The 19,977-nt window shown below is 54.5% G+C and overlaps 7 protein-coding genes across 7 annotated transcripts; 3 read left to right on the top strand and 4 right to left on the bottom strand.

Moving 5' to 3' along the window:
• Positions 1 to 3,847: 3,847 nt before the first annotated feature.
• On the top strand, positions 3,848 to 4,632 carry CORC01_03407 (uncharacterized protein; the record flags this gene model as incomplete). Its single annotated transcript, XM_022615057.1, has 3 exons — positions 3,848 to 4,433; positions 4,492 to 4,544; positions 4,606 to 4,632. 3 exons carry the CDS (start codon positions 3,848 to 3,850, stop codon positions 4,630 to 4,632), a joined length of 666 nt encoding a protein of 221 aa, XP_022478516.1.
• A 474-nt stretch (positions 4,633 to 5,106) lies between these two features.
• CORC01_03406 (KH domain-containing protein) lies at positions 5,107 to 7,147 on the bottom strand (the record flags this gene model as incomplete). The annotated part of the gene is made up of 4 exons (XM_022615056.1): positions 5,107 to 5,202; positions 5,288 to 5,345; positions 5,665 to 6,572; positions 6,629 to 7,147. 4 exons carry the CDS (start codon positions 7,145 to 7,147, stop codon positions 5,107 to 5,109), a joined length of 1,581 nt encoding a protein of 526 aa, XP_022478515.1.
• Positions 7,148 to 9,393: 2,246 nt separating this feature from the next.
• CORC01_03405 (uncharacterized protein) lies at positions 9,394 to 10,206 on the top strand (the record flags this gene model as incomplete). The annotated part of the gene is made up of 1 exon (XM_022615055.1): positions 9,394 to 10,206. The coding sequence occupies one exon, from the start codon at positions 9,394 to 9,396 to the stop codon at positions 10,204 to 10,206; it is 813 nt and encodes a 270-aa protein (XP_022478514.1).
• Positions 10,207 to 12,028: 1,822 nt separating this feature from the next.
• Positions 12,029 to 13,548, bottom strand: CORC01_03404 (pyridoxal kinase; the record flags this gene model as incomplete). The annotated part of the gene is made up of 5 exons (XM_022615054.1): positions 12,029 to 12,626; positions 12,776 to 13,112; positions 13,253 to 13,332; positions 13,421 to 13,431; positions 13,495 to 13,548. The coding sequence occupies 5 exons, from the start codon at positions 13,546 to 13,548 to the stop codon at positions 12,029 to 12,031; spliced, it is 1,080 nt and encodes a 359-aa protein (XP_022478513.1).
• A 909-nt stretch (positions 13,549 to 14,457) lies between these two features.
• On the bottom strand, positions 14,458 to 15,394 carry CORC01_03403 (proliferating cell nuclear antigen; the record flags this gene model as incomplete). Its single annotated transcript, XM_022615053.1, has 3 exons — positions 14,458 to 14,792; positions 14,861 to 15,290; positions 15,353 to 15,394. The coding sequence occupies 3 exons, from the start codon at positions 15,392 to 15,394 to the stop codon at positions 14,458 to 14,460; spliced, it is 807 nt and encodes a 268-aa protein (XP_022478512.1).
• Positions 15,395 to 16,410: 1,016 nt separating this feature from the next.
• CORC01_03402 (uncharacterized protein) lies at positions 16,411 to 18,497 on the bottom strand (the record flags this gene model as incomplete). Its single annotated transcript, XM_022615052.1, has 5 exons — positions 16,411 to 17,078; positions 17,130 to 17,581; positions 17,651 to 18,123; positions 18,186 to 18,373; positions 18,449 to 18,497. The coding sequence occupies 5 exons, from the start codon at positions 18,495 to 18,497 to the stop codon at positions 16,411 to 16,413; spliced, it is 1,830 nt and encodes a 609-aa protein (XP_022478511.1).
• Positions 18,498 to 19,259: 762 nt separating this feature from the next.
• Positions 19,260 to 19,816, top strand: CORC01_03401 (uncharacterized protein; the record flags this gene model as incomplete). Its single annotated transcript, XM_022615051.1, has 2 exons — positions 19,260 to 19,451; positions 19,526 to 19,816. Coding segments are annotated over 2 exons (483 nt in total), but the record flags the coding sequence as incomplete, so codon positions are not given.
• Positions 19,817 to 19,977: the final 161 nt, after the last annotated feature.

Raw genomic sequence — 19,977 nt, 5'->3', positions numbered from 1 at the left:
CCATACCACCCACGTCGAGGCACCCAAAGCTGTTGCTTCAAAGTTCGTTCATCCATCACGAAATGCCCCCTCCTTCTCCTCTCGCGCAAGGACTCGAAATAGTAGGGTTGCGTTCCCCAAGAGGCGGAATAGAGCGGAACCTACTATGTAATAAGCCCCGGAAACTTGAAAACAAGTATTCGTATCCAGCCTCGAATGCCACTTCACGCACAAGGCAGCCCTAGCCTAGGCCGCAAACAAGAGCCAAGTTTTGGACATGGCGTGCGAGCCAAGGTACGGATATCGGTGAGAACAACTGGGAGAACCAAGACGGGGTTACGGCCAGCAATTCCAACCGCCAAGTCGACCCTCATAAGGTATCCATACCTAGGAAGGCTCTCACCCACATACCTCTAATGCTCTTGCGGTCTCGCCTCTCGAGGGAATTTTCCCGGCCACCTACCGGTGGTCAACAAACCTGCCGTGCTGATCTGAAAGCTCATTCTAATTCAATCTGCAGCAGCCATTGCTGATGGTGCCTCGCTCTGATGAGCCCACACAAGACCCAGATGATGCGACGTTGTGTTACAGCATGTTACTCACAGACGAGAGAGCGCTTTCAAGCTAATTAATTACGTACCTTGACGGGAATCTGGAAATAGACACCGCGCATTGCTCAGTCTCTACTCTCTGCACCGCACCGGTCGATACGTACCGACACACACGGCGCAGAAGCGACACGGCCACTGCAAGGAACGAAGAAACGGTTCATGGGACCAACTGACTTGGCACCAACTACTCCGTATCTGTACAGCCGCCAGCTTCCATCCTTCAGCATTCCCGCACCCATGCCATCCACCTGGCACCAGTCCATCTCTCGTCCGTCTCCTTTTCACCGCAGTGCTAAACGACGAACCAACGTCGCCTTGGCGTCAACGATACATCATGCACAAAAAGATCTTTTGTGTCCTCGGCCCATCCAGAACCACACGAAGGAGCGACACTAGCTTCCAAGCGAGAGCAGACTCACGATCCCGCGACAAAATTTGAATCCATAATTAGTCCGACTGCCCCGTCTTGCGATTGGCAACCCGTTGCCACACTGCACTGGCCTTTACAAGTTCATTCATATCACAGATGAAGCGGATCCGACCAAAGCAATTGCTTGACGAAGTATCCTATGTCGCAATCACGGAACACAAGACAGCCTCCCCGCTGGCAGTTGCCTTTAACCCCTGCTCGCGCTACCTGGAGATGTCCATTTTCGCTCCGATGACGACTCACACTCGTGACCCATGTACGTGGAATGTGAGGACATCGAGGACCTAGGGCACCTTGGGGTCAGAAGTTCAAAACGGATAAACGGACTGTGCCTCAGCTTCGCGCCTAGTCAACACAGCGTCCTCCGCCCTGGAATGGACGGTTTGCTCCAGTCAAGGCTTCGGACAGAAGCCGGACGCACACCGTCAAGTTGAATTCAGCCCGTCTCGGTGCTTTGCATTTCTACCGTCTCTTCATCAACACTTCATATGATGCCCCAAACGCGCACCTCAGCCGCCCTCGTCATGACTTTCATTCAGCTTACAGTCTTCAGCCTCGCCGCTGTACAATCCGATGTTCTGCCTTCAACACCGCCACAACCCAAATTTGGGGCCCAAAGGAACGACTCGTCCGACGCATCGGGTCGGTCGTTAGCAAGGTCCCCATCACTTTCACCCCTTGTCAGAGTTTCAATATAAAACTCTATTCCTTACAGTGGAATGCCATAAGTCTGTGTACACTCTTGCATGCATTTTGATCATCCCACTTTAACCAACCACAACACTACCGAATTTTAGATTCAAATGATAGAAAGTATGATCAAAAGAAAGCCCGGAGTCTGCTTTTTAGCATAGTGTATCCCAGGGGCGGCGCGGTCAAGGCTCAACAAGAATCTGAATCTTGGCCTTGTGGACGGCGGGTTTTACTGTGTATACAGACTAATGGCATTCCACTGTATGGCCACCGACCTAGCAACCGATACTCTTACGCAGCAAGTTGCAAATCATGAATCCCAAGTTATGAAGGCATTAACTACTAGGACGTCTGAAGGAAGAAGACCGCTGGACCAGCCACAGCAGTCAGACGACGTCATTAGCCAGTGGAAGCAAATTCAAAAAGCGACTATAATAATAGCCGCTGCAAAGGTGGGCTCGGACATATCTCACGGAGGCCATTTCAAAGGGACACCCAACACCGGCAAACGCATCTTGGGTCGTGGTCGTTGTTGCACGCTTGTCGCCTGGTGACGAGTTTGCTTTTTCTCTGCAACTCTACGACGCAGTCAGCTTGCCTAGTAGCACGAATACGGCCGAGGACGGACCACTGGTTTTTCGGCAGTCTGCCGTTAGGTGGCACAGCGATGGCGCCCACTGCGAGATCTGGTGTCACGAGGCCGACTCTTTGCATGTTCTACTCCCGTCGTCGACTCGGCACCGTCCTTTTCTCTCGCGAAAATGCGGGTAGTGCTAGCGAGCAAGCTTCCGATGCGCGCAGTGGTGCCACGACGATGCTGGTCTTTCGCACAACGTTGCTGTCACCCAGTGACTCCCGATCGACGGTGAGAAGGGGTGTCGTTGCATTGTGGCCGACACGAGTCAACCTTGTCAGCTTCCTGCAGGCTATCACATCGAATGCGACACCAAGAAACCACCCCCCCAAAAGCCTTTTATTGAATGCACTTCAGCCCTAAGCCAATTTACGACGCCCGAAAGAGGGCATCCCGGGCAAACCTGGGCGTGCCCTGGACAAGCACGGTACTTTCTCCCGCCCTTGCGTGAGGAAAGCCGATGAGGAGAAGCAATCGTCAGGACCGTCGCATTCCTGTCTTCACCCTTTCGCGGTTTCAAGGCCAGACAAGACTCGAGCCGGGGCTCGACCGTTGGAATGTTATGCTCATGGTAAGATGCGCTATTACTAGTGCGAAGGCATAGCCGGATGCGGGGGGGGGGGGGGTGTGGGGCGTGGGCTGGGGTGGCGGGTTGTGGTACGCTCCTTGTGTGGTGGGTGGGAGAGGAGAGGGGTATGAAGTCGGGGCTTTGGCTGCGTTGGGTTTTGTTTTTTTTTTTTTTTTTTTTTTTTTATTAATTCACCATTCGCATTTTTTTTAATGTCATCATCTGCAAAAAGAATGCGCATGTGAGTGACTGACGCTGAGGATCATCTAGATTGGTCGCGCGCCGGAGTCTATCGCCCCCGATCTTTGACCCGGTCCGCCGTCGCTGGGCAGAGGTCCTAAGGAGCGGGAGTAGGCGGGAGTGGGACCGTCCGTCCCTTGCCGGTGCGGAGGCTGCGATGTATGGCTTCCCGTCCGTCATCTTGACGTCTGTTCTTTTCCTAATAATTCGATAAAAGCAGTCCTTCTCAAAAATCAGAATGCGCCCTTGAGAAAGAGCAAAGACATTTACCGGGCTCGAGGAACCGGGCGGAATACATGCCGCAATGTGGCTTGCGACATTTGCAAACCCAAACCTATGTCTCCAGAAGCTTCGCCCTGCGGTGCGGAGTAGGCAACGCGCACCACCCACCACGTGACCTACCCAACCCGATGCGTCCGGGGTGAAGGTGCAACATCCCGCCTCGAAAGTAGAACCTTGTAGAAGATGCTCGTAGTCTGTGATGACGCGAGGCCCGTCCACTGCTCAATCGAAGGAAAGGCAAAATTGTGAATAGCATCATATCTGCCAGAGACATAAAGTTCCACCTCGTCCTCCCCCGGAAGCACTTTCACCCAAAGCGTATTCAAGGACAGGTTCATGCCTACATCTCTGTCAGGCTTTTCAGTTATCCTAAATTTCCAAGGTCAACTACCAATCTAAACTAATCAACAATGTCGACTCCAGTGACAGAATTCATAATCTTCACCTTCAAAAACCACTCCTCATCCCCGACCCAACCCCCGGCAGCCTGGTCTGATGTGGTCTCGACCCTGAAATCAGTCCCCGGCGTCAACGCCCTCTACACGGGCGCCCAGCTCGAGGACCCATCCAAGACAGTCCTCGTCATTGAATGGGCCTCCCCGGAAGCCTTCTCCGCTTTCGCCTCCTCGGAATCCTACATGCCCTGGTTCGCCTCCCTGAAAGCCGTCGTCTCCGCCTCACCCGTCTTCTACAAGGTGCCTTTCACCGCGGACCCGGGCTCCGATCCGGCCTCGGTCCTGCGCGCCCCGTGCACCGAGGTCTTTGTCGCCTACGGCGTTGAGCCGTCCTTTGCGGGCAAGACGGCCGAGTTTGCGAGGGGTCTGACGGAGGGGCGGGCCGAGGTTGCGGGGTTCCACGGGCATGCATATGGCAACATCTCGACGCCCCTTGCTGTGGACGCGCCTGACGGGGACGGGGAGAAGGGGCCTGCCGTGACGCTTGTGTTGGGATGGGATAGTAAGCAGGCTCACCTTGACGCCAAAGCCAAGGCCGGACGTAGGTGCTTCCCTGGAGTGGAATCAGGCCCAGCCAGAAGCTAACCAGTATTCTACAGCTATTTCCGATAACATTCATTTGCTGAGATCGGGCCGCAAGGATATTTCCATGGTACGTTATAGACGCCGTCAGAGCCTCTCAATTTTGTGTACCGCTTGTTAACAATGAATAGTACCATGTAAATTTTAAGAAAATCTGAGAAAAATGACATTGCTACGACTATACGGAAGTTTGTTCCTGGAGGAAAGCTACGAGAATGGGATATGTACGATGACGTATTGTACCGTTTGATGGGACTATGGTGGGACGATATGCGTAATGAAGTTCAGTACCGCAATCACCGACCATCGTTCACTCTACTGTGTACGTGCTTGTGTTTCGTGCTTCTGATCCGAGGCAAGGTTGCTGCGCATCATCAGCACGTGGAAGTCGAGCGTCGAGACTTACCGTCTCCTACGTCTGGCTCATGGTCCTCTGGAGAATATATGCGGCCTAGCCCCTAGCCCACAAACCTCGCCACTGCTGCGTCGTCCGTTGCCTATCGGAAATCTATTAGCAATCTCTTTTTCGCGCGGGGAAACTATCAGCGCCCGAGGTAACCTCGTCTCCTCCGCCAAGGCGCGGGCAAGGAAAGAAGTCAGTCTCCGCCTCCACAACGCGAGATGCGCACCTGTCATGCGGCAGATGTAGAGAACGTAGTAGGGCAAAGTGCACAGATGTATGTAGTAGATTCGATCAGGGCGATGTTTGGGGAACGGGTCACGAGAATCTAGGGCTCAAGGCTTTCATGTCCGTCAGGGCTGTGTGAGTGAGGCTATGGAGATGGTGGGACGATAGGCAGTGCGACGACCGACGGGGCGCGCAACGGTGATGGTGAAGAGTGTGGGCAGGGAGTCAAGAGGTGCTGGAGAACTGATGAAGTAAAAGAGAGTAGTGCACTATTAAAAGTAGTACCTCCTCTAAAGCACCTTTGATCTGCCGAAGCTGATCGAGACCTGTCCCCCTTTCCAGATGTAGCCGGGGTCTCGCGGCGTAAATGTTGCCAGAGACCAATCCGATATCCCCCAAACGCGGCGATGATGTTTCGCGAAAGAAAAGAAACTGTGCCATTCTGCCCGAAATTTTGGTTTGCCGAACTAAAATTTGATAGTCAGTAAAGTCATGAACGTCGTCAACGTTAAATCCGGTGCTTTTCCGATTCTGTTGCACTTGTTAGCACTCTTGATCGAACCTGCCGAGCTTCTCCTCGGTCTGCTTACCGAGACGAGAGTATAGCATGTAGAGCGCCATCCTGTTGCACTCCTCTGTGCCCGTGATTGTGACCAGCCGTTCGTTACTGTTGTCTTGTGGCTCGTTGATCTTAATCACACTGCCGCTGATCTGGCGTATCTCATTGATCTTTTGCCCGCCCTTTCCGATGATGGCTCCAACCATATCGTTGGGGATGTAGATCTGCTGGGTCAAGGGCGCGCCTGGCATACCTCCTCCGTGGACGGGCTGAGCTGGGTGAGCACCATGGGGTTGAGGCATAGCAGCGCCGGCATGAGGTTGGATAGGAGCAGCGGCACCGTAGCCGCCAGCCTGCGCCGCACCGTAGTGAATGGGCATGGCCGGGTTGGGTTGGGCTGCCTGGTGAGGGTACGGCTGCGTGCCATACGGAGCAGCTGGCAGACCATGGTGCTGTGCGCGAGCGTCGTGTCTGCGGTTGTAGTTATCGCGATTACCGTAGTTGCCGGTGGTCGGCTGCGGGCTGTACGGGACAACTTGCATGCCGCCGGGCACGACGCCAGCAGGGCCACCGCTCCTGGTCGCATATGCGGAGGCAGCGGGACCACCGAATCGATCGTTTAGCTGCTCGAGCAGGGTGCTACCAACGTAGTATGTTGCGATGTGAACAGCGTCAGCAACGCCCATGACCACCAAAGAGCGCTCGGTGGACAGAGGCAGGCAAGAGTCGGACGCATTAAGCCGAGCCCCAGAAGCTTCCTGGATCTCGCGGATACGAGCTCCGCCCTTTCCGATGATAGAACCGATCAAGATGTGAGGGATGAGCAAGCGTAGTGGGTAAGTCTTCGATTGCGCGCTGGATGGCTCGGCTAGAGGCTCGTTGTTGAGAGTCCGAATGATGAGACCGAAGGCCTATTCGACTGGGGTTAGCTGGGTAACCATTTGCCAAGAGTCATTGGGTCACAAACCTTTGCGGCAGCATCGACAACACCGCTAACGGTCAAGATGCGCTCAACAGCCCCCTTCTGGTAATCGCTGACGGTGCACTTCGCACCCGACATCTTGCGAATGTTGGACACGTTTTCTCCACCTTTTCCAATGACGGTAGCGGCCTCCGGGCTGGATATGACAGCGCGAATGTGAATCCAATCTCTCTCATCATGACTTGCCGAGGGCGTAGACGTCGCAGGAACAGAGCCGGCGACGGAGCTCTGGATAGGCTTCGTCTCGGAGCCTTCGGCGCCCTCGTTGTCTGCTGCGTCAGACTTTGCATCGGCGCCGTTCGTTTTCTCGGCGCCGTTCGCATCCGTGATTGGGATAGCAGTGGCCTCGAGCGGCTGAGCCATCTCAACCTCCTCATCATTCTTCAGTATCTTGTCCAAGGCCGGTCGCTTCGCGTCGGGTTGGTCGTTGCTACGCGAAGGGGACGAGGTCTCCTCGAGGGGGCGCTTGGCCGAGTTGGCGGGTTGGGGAGGCGACGTAGACATGATGGGCTAGTTGTTAATGTCTCACACAAGTTTTCGCAATTCCGTCTAGGTTCAAGAAGAGCTTGTATTCGACTATCTACACCACAACGGTTTTCAAAGGAAAACGGGCTGGTGTAGTGGCGTAGTCGGGATCGGGTTCAGAGAATGTCTCTCAGGTGAAGTGGCTTTGATCGTGCAGGATGAAGGTCGTAGGGCAGAGTTCGTGAAGTTGAAAGATCGGGATGTGGGTTCAGGATGACTCCTATCCTATCAGGTTCGAGGTGACTTCCGAAATCGTGAGGATCGCAGAGATACTCAGGTCAAGCGGAGGGAGGAGGACGAGGCGAGGCGATGAGGCAGCGGGCGGGCAGGAAGAAGATGGATGATGGAAAAAGAGGTAAAGAAGGCGGGAGGGAAGGAGCTGATGGTAGACAAAGGTTGTATCTGGGAGGCGATTCGGATGCAGAAGCTCAAACCTTTCTTCCGTCAAACGAACAGTCCAAGCTGCGATGTATCGCGACGTGATGTCAAGTCTGCAAGCAGGCAAGCAGAGCTTTGATATTTCCTCCTGTGCTGTCTCTCGTCTCCTTGGAGCTCGTCAAGCTGCTAAGCAACGAAACGGAGATGGCGACACGCCGACCGTCGGGCCAGAGGAGACCTGGAGAGCTTTGAGGCGACACGTGAGAGGGAAGCGAAACTGGGACCGATGCGCTGCGCCGTGGGAAAACACAACCCACCAAAAGCTTTCGACAAACGGGAGGGGGGACGAAGAGGCGAGTCGGGGGTTAAAAGAGATGGGGAGAGGAAACCGTGCAGGACAAACAGATGGGATGGAAGGGGGTTCCGGATGTCTCGAAGAAGTTTGAGAAACGGGATGGGAAGGCAAGATATTCTCACGCTTTCTCCTCAGAGCAAGCAGCGCAAGTGCCAGCGCGGCTGCGCCAATGCCAGGAGCCATCAGTGCCCGCCCGGGGGCAAGGGCCAGTACAGTGCCTGAATCACAAGCACGGTCTCCACACCGATGTAGCCAGTGCCCTTGCCTCATTTACCTGGGTTTGTCCCCACCCCAGGACAGAAGTGTAAGATCCACACAGTGAGAGATGATGCTCCCCGGCAGATTAAGCAACATGGGGGAGAAGGTGGCCCCCGCCCCGGAGGTGCCCAACGTACCGCAGCGTGCGCAGCCAGCTGGTCCTCCTCTGCTGGGGATGTTTCATTGGGCAGATCCATGCAGCGAGCCGCACAGTGTCTGCCATTTCGTGCGCATTTCCTCCGTACATCTCCCGCAGACTGATTGACCAAAGAAAAAGTACGGGAGGGAGCTGCGCCTTGCGACCTGCCTCCAGTGCGGTGCTCTGCATTGTTTCCAATGCAAGGGGATGTTCAGCACCAATACGTCTTTTACACTTACAACTCAACCCGGCACAACGTCACGTTCCGTCCATATTAGCGTGTCGTCGAGTGCTTTCCGCATCGCAAACAGTCTAATCCTTACGGACCTTACGGAGAGCCGCAGCTCTGCCGACGAGAAGAATACTTTTTTTTTTGAGCACACAGAACCCTGAGCTATCTGGCTCACTCGATTAGGAATCGTCACCGTCACGGGAAGTTGGCAGCGCGCCAGACTACTCGACAGCCAAGATAGAGCAATCATCCGTGCTACCTTAGTCGCTGGCCGTCTGCGCGCCCGGAAATCTCGATAGCGTCCGACACACAGTGACACCTCGTATGAAACAATCAGACACGATCTGGCGCCCGAACACGCCTTGTTTTTTCTGAAAGGGATCGAATCAGACGCTCGACGCCATTGGATGTGCCCATTGCTCCGAAGGGCCGTGTGCTTCAGGACGGCACGAAGACCTGCGCGTGTTGCCGTTGCTTGAACTGTTTCGTTTCTTCCGGGAAAACCCTCTCGAAGTCGCGTGCGCCATTGTGTCTGATATTTGTCCTGTGTCGCCAAAATATTAGATCGTTTGGCCTGAATCAAGGACATACAATAACGCACATCGGCGTCTGACTTTGAGTGACCACAATTCAGCACGATATGAACGAGTCACCCCGCCCCGTCGGCGATAGGTATACCTTGAGCCTCGAACAGAGCTTGCAAGAACTCCAAGAAAAGATCCAGCAACACCGGGAAGAGCTTGCAGCAGTATGCCACTCAGTTTATGCGTCTTGAGGGCTTTGAGCTAATACGTGAACAGCTTCAACGAAATGCCAATCCGAGCCAGGATATATCTGGATCAGGGAGGGAACCTTACGAAGTCATGAGAGGCGCGTTCGAGCAAATGGCTAGCACACCTCCCTTCGTACCTTTCTCGGAATCCGTTTTACCCGCGCTACTGGCATTGCGAACGACTCATCAGACCATTGTTGAATCCCGAGCGTATCTGACCAGTCAAGGAGCCGCTTTCGATCAGACCAAACGGCGGCTTGAAATCGAGCAGGCGAATTTGGCCGACCAGAAAACCCTCCAGCAGAGTTTGGAGAAACGAATTCTATCCCTCAAAGACGAGGCCGAATCTAGGATGGAATTGACGCCCGAACGGGCAGCCAAGGAAAGACTGGACGAACTGAGGCAAAAGAAGAAGCATTACGACAGGGAGACGACCAAGTTACTCAAAGCTTTAAGAAACTTCATTGACGGTCACCTTGGAGGCCAACTTGCTGCGGAAGACCTCGGCGGACCGGTCGTGGGAGACATGATGGAAATTGACTCGGATCAACTCGGCGCTGGTTTCAATGCTCAGGGCCGACCGGTCAAAGTCAAGGCTAAGGTGGACGAAGATAAACGACAACGACGCCTCGAGGATGTTTGGGGTCTACCTCAGGAGGATGTAGGTCGGGAACAAGGCAACGCGGACGAGGCAGCGGCTGCTGGTCGCGAGATGCGCGACCTCACGGAGCAGCTTCTAAACCAGCATACAGAAGCAGGAGGCGACAGCACTGCAGCGTATGTCAAGCTCCCGAAAGAAACAGCAGCAGTGCGATTCCTCGTCAGGTCCAAGGTCGCGCAATTCCATCCCAGGGACGCGACGAGGCTCAAGCTTATTGATTTCGGAAGAGAGCTGGACGACTAGCAGGGCTTGGTCTGCCGCACACCCGTGCGAGTGCGACGCAGTCGGCGCAGATCCCCCGTGTGGAGTTGGCGAACCAGGCAATCAAACTGATTTTTTTTCGTGAGAGCATGTCTACCCTGGGCCTTGCAGTGTCAGAGAAAAGCTCCTGTTGTTAAGCGTTGAGTCTCTTGACTCAGCACATGCAGTTCTAATAGGCTCGCCAGGGCCTTGACAAGACAGCTGAGGCTCCGGTGCTCACAGTGCGCGCTCGTTTCCAATAGTGCGTCACAGTGTTTGCGATGACTCTACACTTTCCTCCGCATCTAGAATAAAGGGGATCATGAAAAAGTTTGGTGTCAAGGTTGGGAACTTGGCTTATGCGTCTGAAGCATCTCCATCTACCCTGATCAATGCGAGAAATGATAGTGGACAGACTTTTGACATGTCGAGCCTGTTTTTTTGGGAGGTGTTCGCGAGGCAACCCTTAGGCAATCTGGTTCTTTTGAGAGATCATCGCAAGATGAATGAACTCTGCCATGCAATGAAGTAGCTTTTGCCCTTGCATGCTACGTCGGATGACGACCTCGTCATATTACCTATCCGCAGGTGTGATTGCTACCTTCTGTAGCCCTTGCTCTAATTGGCCAATTGAACTCCCGCGTCCTGACGCGTCTCCCGCGACACCGCTAGAGTGCAGACGGCCGGGAGTGCCCACTCAGCAGCAGTGGGAAGCTCCAGCAGAGCAGGCACCCAGCTTGTAAATCCAAAGAAGCAAAGTCTCAGCCTTTGTCCCCCACTTTGCTCATCCAGAACCAAACGGCGAAAGGTAAACTCTAGTCTGCTCGTTAGACATTCCAAGTTCTTGACCCAAAATGAGCTCTTCTGAATCCGTCCCCGCACAGCAGCAGCAGCAGCAACTCGATCCTCCCGCAAAGCGAGTCAAGACTACCTCCAACGACGCCCCCGTCCCCGCCGCCATGGAGCCTTGCCCGCCTCTCCAGATCAAGAAGCTCTCCGATAAGGCTCGCCTGCCGACCCGCGGCAGCTTGTTCGCCGCCGGCTACGACCTCTACGCCGCAAAGGTCACCACCATTCCGGCCCGCGGCAAGGCCATGGTCGACACAGACATTGCCATCTCCGTCCCTGCTGGCACCTGTACGTTCGAGTCCTCCATCATAGATCGCTCTCTCCAAGCTCGGAGCCCATCCTTACAGTCGTACCCATGATACTGACCTCATGCTCGTGGTACAGACGGCCGCGTCGCCCCCCGCTCCGGCCTCGCCTCCAAGAACTTCATCGACACCGGCGCCGGCGTCATTGATGCCGACTACCGCGGCCAGGTCAAGGTCCTGCTCTTCAACCACGCCGACACCGACTTTGAGGTTGCCGAGGGCGACCGCATCGCCCAGCTTATCATCGAGCGCATCTTCACGCCCGAGGTCGTCGAGGTCACCGAGCTCGAGGAGAGCGTGCGCGGCGCGGGCGGATTCGGCAGCACCGGCGTCTCTCTTGCGCAGTAGATTACATGTGGTAGACCTTTTTTGGGGGCGTCGCGTATTGGTTTAGAAGAAGAAGGCCATGGGCGACGCAGTGCTGTGATCACCGTGGAACGAACAAAAGCTGTTTTTTTCTCTATAGAATCGGAAATGGATGAATAATGACAATGCTACGACCGCCATGATGTGCCTTTTTCTATCCCAACCCACGCCGTCTCTCCATGCAGGTGATGAACGTCCTGCTATCCAAGTGCGCTTACTTGCAGATCTATAAACAGCATACTCTCTCCAAACCACCACAACAACAACCTTTACATCATCTCTTCCAAGAAAGGGTCGATGCTGATCTACAGCCTCCTCGCCCTCAACTCCACAGTCGGCTCCCGTAAGCTCGCGAGGTTCCTTACGAGCTTCAGCTCGGCGCTCTTGCTCTTGAGCAGGTGCAGCCTCGTCCTCCCCTCCTCCGTCTCCGCCAGGGCATCACCGCCGGCGGCCTTGACGACCTCCTGCATCCCCCGCGCTGTCTCCGTCAGCACCTCGTGCATGCTCGCCAGCACCATTTCCGCCGCCTTGGCGAGAGGCAGGTCTAGCGCGTCGACCTCGTCGCCGCTAAGCCACGACTTGCGATCCTTTAGCTGCTGCCCTTCGGTGGCGCTGGCGGCGATGACGGCCTCGCGTATGCGCACCGTCATGAGCGCGGCAAACATGTCGCCCGTGCCGGAGAAGTAGGCGTCAATGGCCGGGAAGACGATCTTGAACAGGCGCGGCTCGCCGGTGGTGGGCGACATGCTGGAGCCCACCACGGAGAGGTGGGAGGGCGGGTGGTCGGGCGAGGCGAGGGAGACGGAGGTGATTACGACGTGGGGGATGCTGTACTTTGTGTGCAGGGCGCGGATGGCGGTTTGGAGGGTCTGCATGTCGGTGATTTTGACGCCCGAGAGGAGCCTGTTTCGCGCCATTGTGTGAGCGGGACGACGACGTTCTTTCATGGGTGTCTGGGCAAATATGTAGAAGCAGAGGCATCACGATATATGAAATGCTGGGGAGAAAACCAATGGCCTTGTGCGAGAGAGAAAAGGAAGGGGAAAGCATACTCGGCCTCGAACTGATTCGGGAGAATCAAGTCCGCGTGCTCGACGAGGCTCTGATACGCGGGCACGACCTCTTCAGCGACGTATAGCCTCCCGTTGTCGCCCATGACGGGATCCAGGACCCAGAAGAAGCTGCCTGGCGTCCCTGCAGCGGCCTGCTTCCGCTTGAGCTCTTTTGCGATATCGCCCACGGCCACGACGGCCTCGGCGCCGGGGATGTAGCCCGAGAGCATCATGTCAAAGTCGTCCAAGTACGACTGCTTGAGGCCCTCAAAGAGGTCCCGGATCTCCTGCGCTGACACCCTTGTCCCCTTCCATTGTCTATAACCTGTGTGATTGCCTTTTAAATGTGGAGAGACTGTGTCAGCAATGACGGACTAGGCGCTCGGGTTTTGTGAGAGGTTGAGGGAGGGGTGGTGGATGCCCATCATCTTGAGAATGGAGCAGTGAGTCAGGAAGAGGGGGAGGGGGCATCCATACTGAATTGGACGGTGTTGAGGGCCGCGACATCGCAGCCGAGGGACTGTAGAGTGAATACGGCGATTTTATTTCCTACATTTCTGCGGTAGGCTGTCAGACGCGCGATCCATCACCCTGCCGACATGTCTGGCACACAGAGGGGCCTGTGAAGGAGCGGCGCAAACTCACCCGGACACAACCTGTGTCCAGCGGTCAGTCACACAGATCGTTAGAGGTTGCGACAGCGCAGAAGAGTGCCTTACATGACTGGCGACAGCCAGGACGCGTGTATCGGGGATAGGAAGTTCCACCGTCATGATCCTGTTGCGAGAGACTTGTGCGTCTCGAGAGCAAACTTTGCGCTTTCCAGAATGCAAGACCTTGAGATCTCTCTGCTGGCTGGGGGTTTATGTGGTTTCTCAGATGTAAAAAGTCGGGTTTCGGCGGGGGGCTTTATCGGGATGGAGGCCGATGCGCGGAATGATCTCAAATGTCGGCCGGATAGTCAGAAGTAGTATCAGTGTGTATGAAGGTGCAGAAGGGAGGCAATGGATTTGATGGTTGCAAATCAAAGCTTGAACAAAGTAGGTCTTCTATCGGCACAAATACCCGGGTGTCTATCTACTATGTCGTGAGATATCTTTTAGTCTCGTCTAGAGAGTGACTAAGTGACATTAGAAAAGGATCTGGGCCGATGTAATGCGGTTCCAGGTTCTTCCACCTTAGCTTCGCAGTTCCCGCTCTGGCTCTGGCTCTGGCTCTGGCCCTGGCTCTGACATTCCCAGAAAAAAATCGACCCCGCCAAAGCCAAAGGGTGCATCGAAGAACCCCGCACTAGCCCGAGATTGGAAAGCTGTGATAGGAGGTCGGCTGTCTTTACCTTACCTTGAGCAGCTGCTCTCAGCTGGCGCACTCTGCGAATTGACAGAATTCAAGACTCGATGAGCCTAATGGCAGATTCAAGGACTCATGGCGTTTGAAAGTGATTTCGCTTCAGGCATAGGCGGAAACAGTAAAATTTCATTATCTCGAGTGGTCCCAAAAAGTGCTTTTTGCTCTTCGTTCACCAACACATTGCGTATCTTCTCTAGAACATGCAAAACTCAATCCAGAGTGAAAAGGCCAGACCCTCTGCCCCATCCCAGATCCCGTGCAACGCCAGCAGTATCAACTTCGTTCCGTCGTTAATCGCCGATTTACTCCTCGTCGCCGATCTAGAATGCACGTTAGTTTTTGTTTTTGATGGTGTGTAGCATCAAGTCTAAACTTGCCTTCGGCGCCAGGTAAAAGCGCAGGTAGCTCGAGCCCGCCAGAGCGTACTCAACAAGCAGCGGTACCTCGTTAGAAAGGCAGATCTTGACTTGCTTGGAGATTGCGGCGGCCTTGCAGAAGTTGACGAGGTACTTGAGGGAGAAGGTCAGGGAGACAGGCTCCGAGAGCTCAATGTCGACGTTCTGCTCGGGCTTGTCCACGTTGGTGTGGCTTCGCAGGGTTACGGATCCATTGCCAATGTCGCCGCTGGCAGCAAATTTGACACCATCCTTGCTCGCATCGATCGTGACTGTACACAACAGCGCGTTAGGAGATTTTCTTCCAAGAATCAGGTTGAGGGGAGACGGCGTTGCTTACCCGACTCGCTCATAGCAACCAAGTCCGCGCAGATGCGCCTGAACTCGCTGCTAGGCATGGTGATCGTCGAGGCGTAATCCGTCTCGGGAATGCCCAGGTGCTCCTGGTCGATGTCCATCAACTTCAGGTCGTACTCGCTGATACGGTCGTTGTCGGAGCTTTCGAAGAGAATGTTCAGGCTGTCGGGGGCATCCTCGGCCTTAAGCGTAAGAACGTCGTCACCCTGGGCGGCACGGAGGACTTTGGTCAGGGAGCCAAGGTTGACGCCGAGCGCGAGGTTGCGGTCGCAGCGGAAGGGAGAGAAGGCCTCAGCCTTAAGAGCCATGGACACCAGTGCAACGTGGGAGTTGTCCATGGCCTGGAGCATGATGCCAGAGTCGTTGCAGTCGAAGTTGCAGTCTTGGACGAGGTCCTTGATGGCATCGACAACCTGGGCAGGTTAGCAACAGAACCGGGAGCCATGGCTGTGAAGTTTGGATAGGGGAGTATTACCTTCTTCAGGATATCGGCCTGGTCAAGTCTGGCTTCCAACATCGCTACTAAATATCAGCGTCATGCCCCGGGACCAATAACCGAGAGAATTAGAAAAGGCGATTGATGCAACATACTGGCTGATTAGATGCGTGTGAAAAGAAAAAAAGAGCAGAGGGGTATCTTCAGAAAGCAAAGAGACGGAATGGAAGGCACAGAGATGACGGTAGGCTGTTGCGAAGGTTGAGATCGTCAAGTTTGTGGTTGAGGGGTTGGTGAAGAAGAGAAGGTCTTGTCGCGGAAAGCACTTTAATGGGCAAACACGGTCGCGCGTTGTAGTGGGCTGGTGAGGGAACAACGCGTCAAGCGTTTAATAGGGCTCAACGCCAACAACGCGCGGGGCAGGAACTTTCCGTCTTTGATCGGTCATGGATGGCTCGTGCACCGTCCACCTATTTACTACGTAAGGTACGTAAGGACAGGCAGGCAAGCGCACCTTGCCAGCTTGACCACTTGAGATAGCTGGTCCGGGCTCACCGAGCTCCGCCAGGGGTGGGCGCTGGTGCTCCAAGCCCCTGAATCGTGGCCACCCCCCTTTCTTCTCCCAGACGACCGGGTTTCTTTGTTCAATGCGGACTCCGGATGGAACATGCTGGATATAACAATAAACGACGCAAAACAGAGAGTGCTCCCTTATGTCGCTGGTGAAGATGTAAACAAACGGAAGTAAACAGTCGGACCATTGGACGGACCTTTTCCTCTCTCTCTCTCGTTTCTTGTTAAGAATACTAAAAGTAATGTGTACAGGTTATCTGGCCCGGTCTCCGAGCCTGCACCGAATATCATGGTGCACATCAGTGTCATTATACAATACAGATGGGTCAACTGAAAGTGATCGATACCTCCCATCCGTATTCCCCAAAAATCCCCTTCTATATGCATCCAGAGAGTGAATATGTTTTCAGAGATTATGTGTGAGAAATCAAGAACAGAAAAGGAAAACAAAGATTCGGGTGACTGTAGTTAGTTGAGTCTTCTGCACCGAAACGCCGTGTCCGTCATCAAATGTCATGTCCTCGTCACATTGAAACTATGCGTGACGGATTCATCCCGATTCGTGGGCGGGGTCGGAGGTTGATGACCGTCTCAAGTTCTTTAAGCATGCCTTTGTTGGCATCCGCCTTTTCCTTGGCGATTTCTCGCTTCTCCCGGTCTTCTCTCATCTTGACGATGCGTTCATCTCTCGTCAACAAGCTGCGAGGCCGAAACGGCTTGGCGATCGCCTCGAAAATCTCTTCCGAGTCGGGCTCTCCTGTGCTGCTAAAGTCTAGACTTGAAAGTGATTCTCCGTTCAAGGCTTTGAGGGCTTCGGCTGCTCCGCCTCCTTCATCGACCGTCGTGAGCCCGCTGAGAGAACTGGTCGGAGAGAGCAACGTGCTCATGGAAGAAAGTCGCTTTTCGTTCCGGTCGATACCCAAGGCGAGTGCTGCTTTGCCTTCCTCCCAGGCCTGCATCAGTATCTTCAAGTCTGCCCCAATGGATTCGTACTGTGACATGAGGTTGGAGCCGAGCTCGGATATGTCGTCGGACTCATTCAGGCTTCGGTCAGACTCTTCTCTTAATAGCGTCAGTTTGGCCTGCAAGCCACGGATCCCGCTGGATAAGGAGTTGAGTTTGCGTAATTGCGACCTCCATCTTTCCCGGCCAGGTGTCAAAGGCATCTTTGGAGTAGGTGGCGGCGGAAATGCTTGAGAACGTCAGTCAACACGCGCCGCTGCCAGGTGAAAAGCCCACTTACACTCTTCATCGCTCAAAAGTCTTTTCAGATTGTCAAAGGCCCTCCGAGTGACCGAATTGAGAGTGCGCACCGCTTCCACTGTGGTGGTCCATTTCAAAAGGTCGTCGCTCTCACCACTCGCGTCCAGGGCCAGCAATGCGCACAAAAACACCTTACGGATGGTGTGGAACCGTGCGGCGAGGATCTTGAGCGTCCTCAAAGACTCGATATCCTCAAACTCATTCTCCTTGAAGCCCTGCTGGGCATCAGACATGTCGAAATCGCTAATGTCGTAGATATCGTAGTACTTCTCGAGATCGAGTTGTTCCGAGAACCCTTTCACCACCGAAACGGTCTGATCGTACGCGGGAATGACGTCCGCCAAGCACCCCTTCAGAGCCCTGCGGAGGCGCACGCACTTGCGAGTCTGTGAGCGATCCTCTATGCGACTGATGGGCGGAAGAGGCGCACTCCTAAAGCTTGTGTCAGCGCACCACGGACTTTCTCGCCAGCAAGTGGCCCAGAGGAGAGACTGAACTTACAGACGGTAACCTCTGGAAACAAGTTCCACCTCTTGTACCAGAGCAATCGCTGCGCCAGTCGCGCTGTCGAATTCCTGAGAATTTGAAACAAACGTAGTGACCTCAGACAGTGCTTGGAGCCGTCTGTACCTCAGCCATTGTCTTCGAATGAACACATGGGCGATCCCTGCAGCGATCACAAAAACCAGCAGAATGACGAAACTGCGCCGTTTGTTCAATGGCCCTGTTCCTGCGAGCCAATTGATCGAGACGACGAGAGCCAATGCCCCTAGAACGACAACAGCCGCGCCCGTTGAGCCCAGCAACTTGTCAGCCGGGTTGCCGTCAATGGCCACATTGGCAGGCCGGGATGATGCATGGTTCTGGGATAGTATGGAGTGCCCACTCAATAGCTGGGATGCGATAATGGTATAGCGAAATTGCTCGAGGAATTTGGAGTTGTCGGCTCGGTCAATCCTGGACGCTACCGCGGTCTGGAGAGGACACATCAGTAATTTCTCCATGTGCCACAGATAGGGGGGTTCGAGATGCGTACTGAATAGCTAAGTCTGTAAGACTTGTCAGAGGCCGCCTTGGTAGGTATGTCGACTCTGAGGGGGTTGTTGCGGAACCTCGACCTCACCATCGGCCGACCTGTCGGCGCGAATTCAGGGCTCGAGGGAGGCGACACATCATAGGTTGGATCGTCGTGCGCCCATCCTGCCTGCTCCTCTTCGCCTTCGTCTACAGCAAGCGCGCACGTGGTTAGCGGGCGGTGTCAATGCCGTAGCGGGTCGCATATGAGAAAGCTGCACTTACCACGAAGGTACTCTGCGAGCGGCGACTGGTCAAACACAACAGGCTCCATCTAGCGACCTGGCAAGTATCAAGGAGGCACCGGCAAGCAGCACGGCCATCTGTCGCTCCAAGTTGTCGCGTTGGCCGCTGCGTCGTGGAATCGTGAACGGTACGAGAGGTGGTGTGGTATTGTGGTCAACTAACGATTAATAGACTCAAGGGAAGCGCAAGACATGGCAAACGACTGTAGGCGGTGCTTTGGGGGATATATACGGATTGTATGTACGAATGGATACGTATTGTGATTGCGGAGGGCGCACCAGGGGGGGAAGGGAGAGTTCGCTCAAAGCGCCGACCCGAGAGTGACCAGCCCGCTCGCGAATGGGGAAGGAAACTGGACCCCTGTAACCGATTAAAGTGCTAGGGTACAAAGTCGGAGCCTCGGTGGGGTGGTTGCATATGATCTGCCCCAGCTAACGGAGCGTTCTAACGGTGTCGCGGTGAGGTTTTACCTACCGAAGGTGTGGCTTGTGTATCGCGTATTGCGTAGGTACCTGGGGATTATTATTTGCATATTTTTAAATTTGGTACATGGGATGACACGGGGCGGAGCCGAGGCCGACCGATCTGGGGACGCTAAGATAAGTTACTTAGCCTGGAACATCATGATGCCGGATACCGATCTCCAACTTGCCGTGCGATTAGTTATCATAGTGGGCCGGCGACCTACCTAGGAGTTGAGCCTAGGCTGGCATTACCTAATCCACAGTCCGCTTTGTGACGGAGGAGCTGTACGAATTGACAATACCAAAGATTTGGGGACCCTCTAAAGACGAAGCGCATCGACGACGACGCAATTCGTTCGCGAGACCTGAGATCTCCCAGTGTCGCCTTAATAAAACACGAGTCCCCCCAGCGATCTGAAACCCGTGCACCACATACCAGCAATACCGCAGCGATGCCGTCGGAACGCGACTACCAAATTTCCCCCATTGTGCAGGAATCCGTGATGCACAACACCAAGGTGGGATGGGTCCCTGAAGCTGAGCTTACTGTGGCCGACGCGACTGTTCGCTAATCCTCTCCTGTCTCTTGTAGACCCTATCAAACTTGCAAAGTCTTTCGGCATCTCTCTTCGGTGTCGCGGCCGGCATCCTCGGTCTCGAATCATACAACGGCTTCCTGTTCTACCTCATCTTCTCCTTCATCACCGCCGGCTTGTTCTACATTCTACGCATCGCTCCCGAATCGACATCAGCAGGTCTGCCATTCCTCAGCACGAGCCGTTACTTCAAGGGACCGTTCGACTTCTGGACAAGTGGACTGCTTGGAGGTCTCTCTGGATTCATTCTCACCTGGACGTTATTCTACGGTTTGGTGAGGGCATGATGAGATACGGACAGTAAAAGTGGCATTTCTGGCGTCAGGCGCCGAGGAAACAACATATAGGCTAGTCGCAAGTTTAAATCATGGTAAACCCGTAATTGAGAATGAAGAAAGTAACGCTGGCATAACAATACAATTGAAGGATGTGGCACCATGCTCAATAA

This window comes from Colletotrichum orchidophilum (genome assembly GCF_001831195.1).
Source record: "Colletotrichum orchidophilum strain IMI 309357 chromosome Unknown Scaffold_20.1, whole genome shotgun sequence".
In the NCBI taxonomy this organism is placed as follows: domain Eukaryota; kingdom Fungi; phylum Ascomycota; class Sordariomycetes; order Glomerellales; family Glomerellaceae; genus Colletotrichum; species Colletotrichum orchidophilum.
This window is presented reverse-complemented; position numbering and strand designations above follow the sequence as displayed.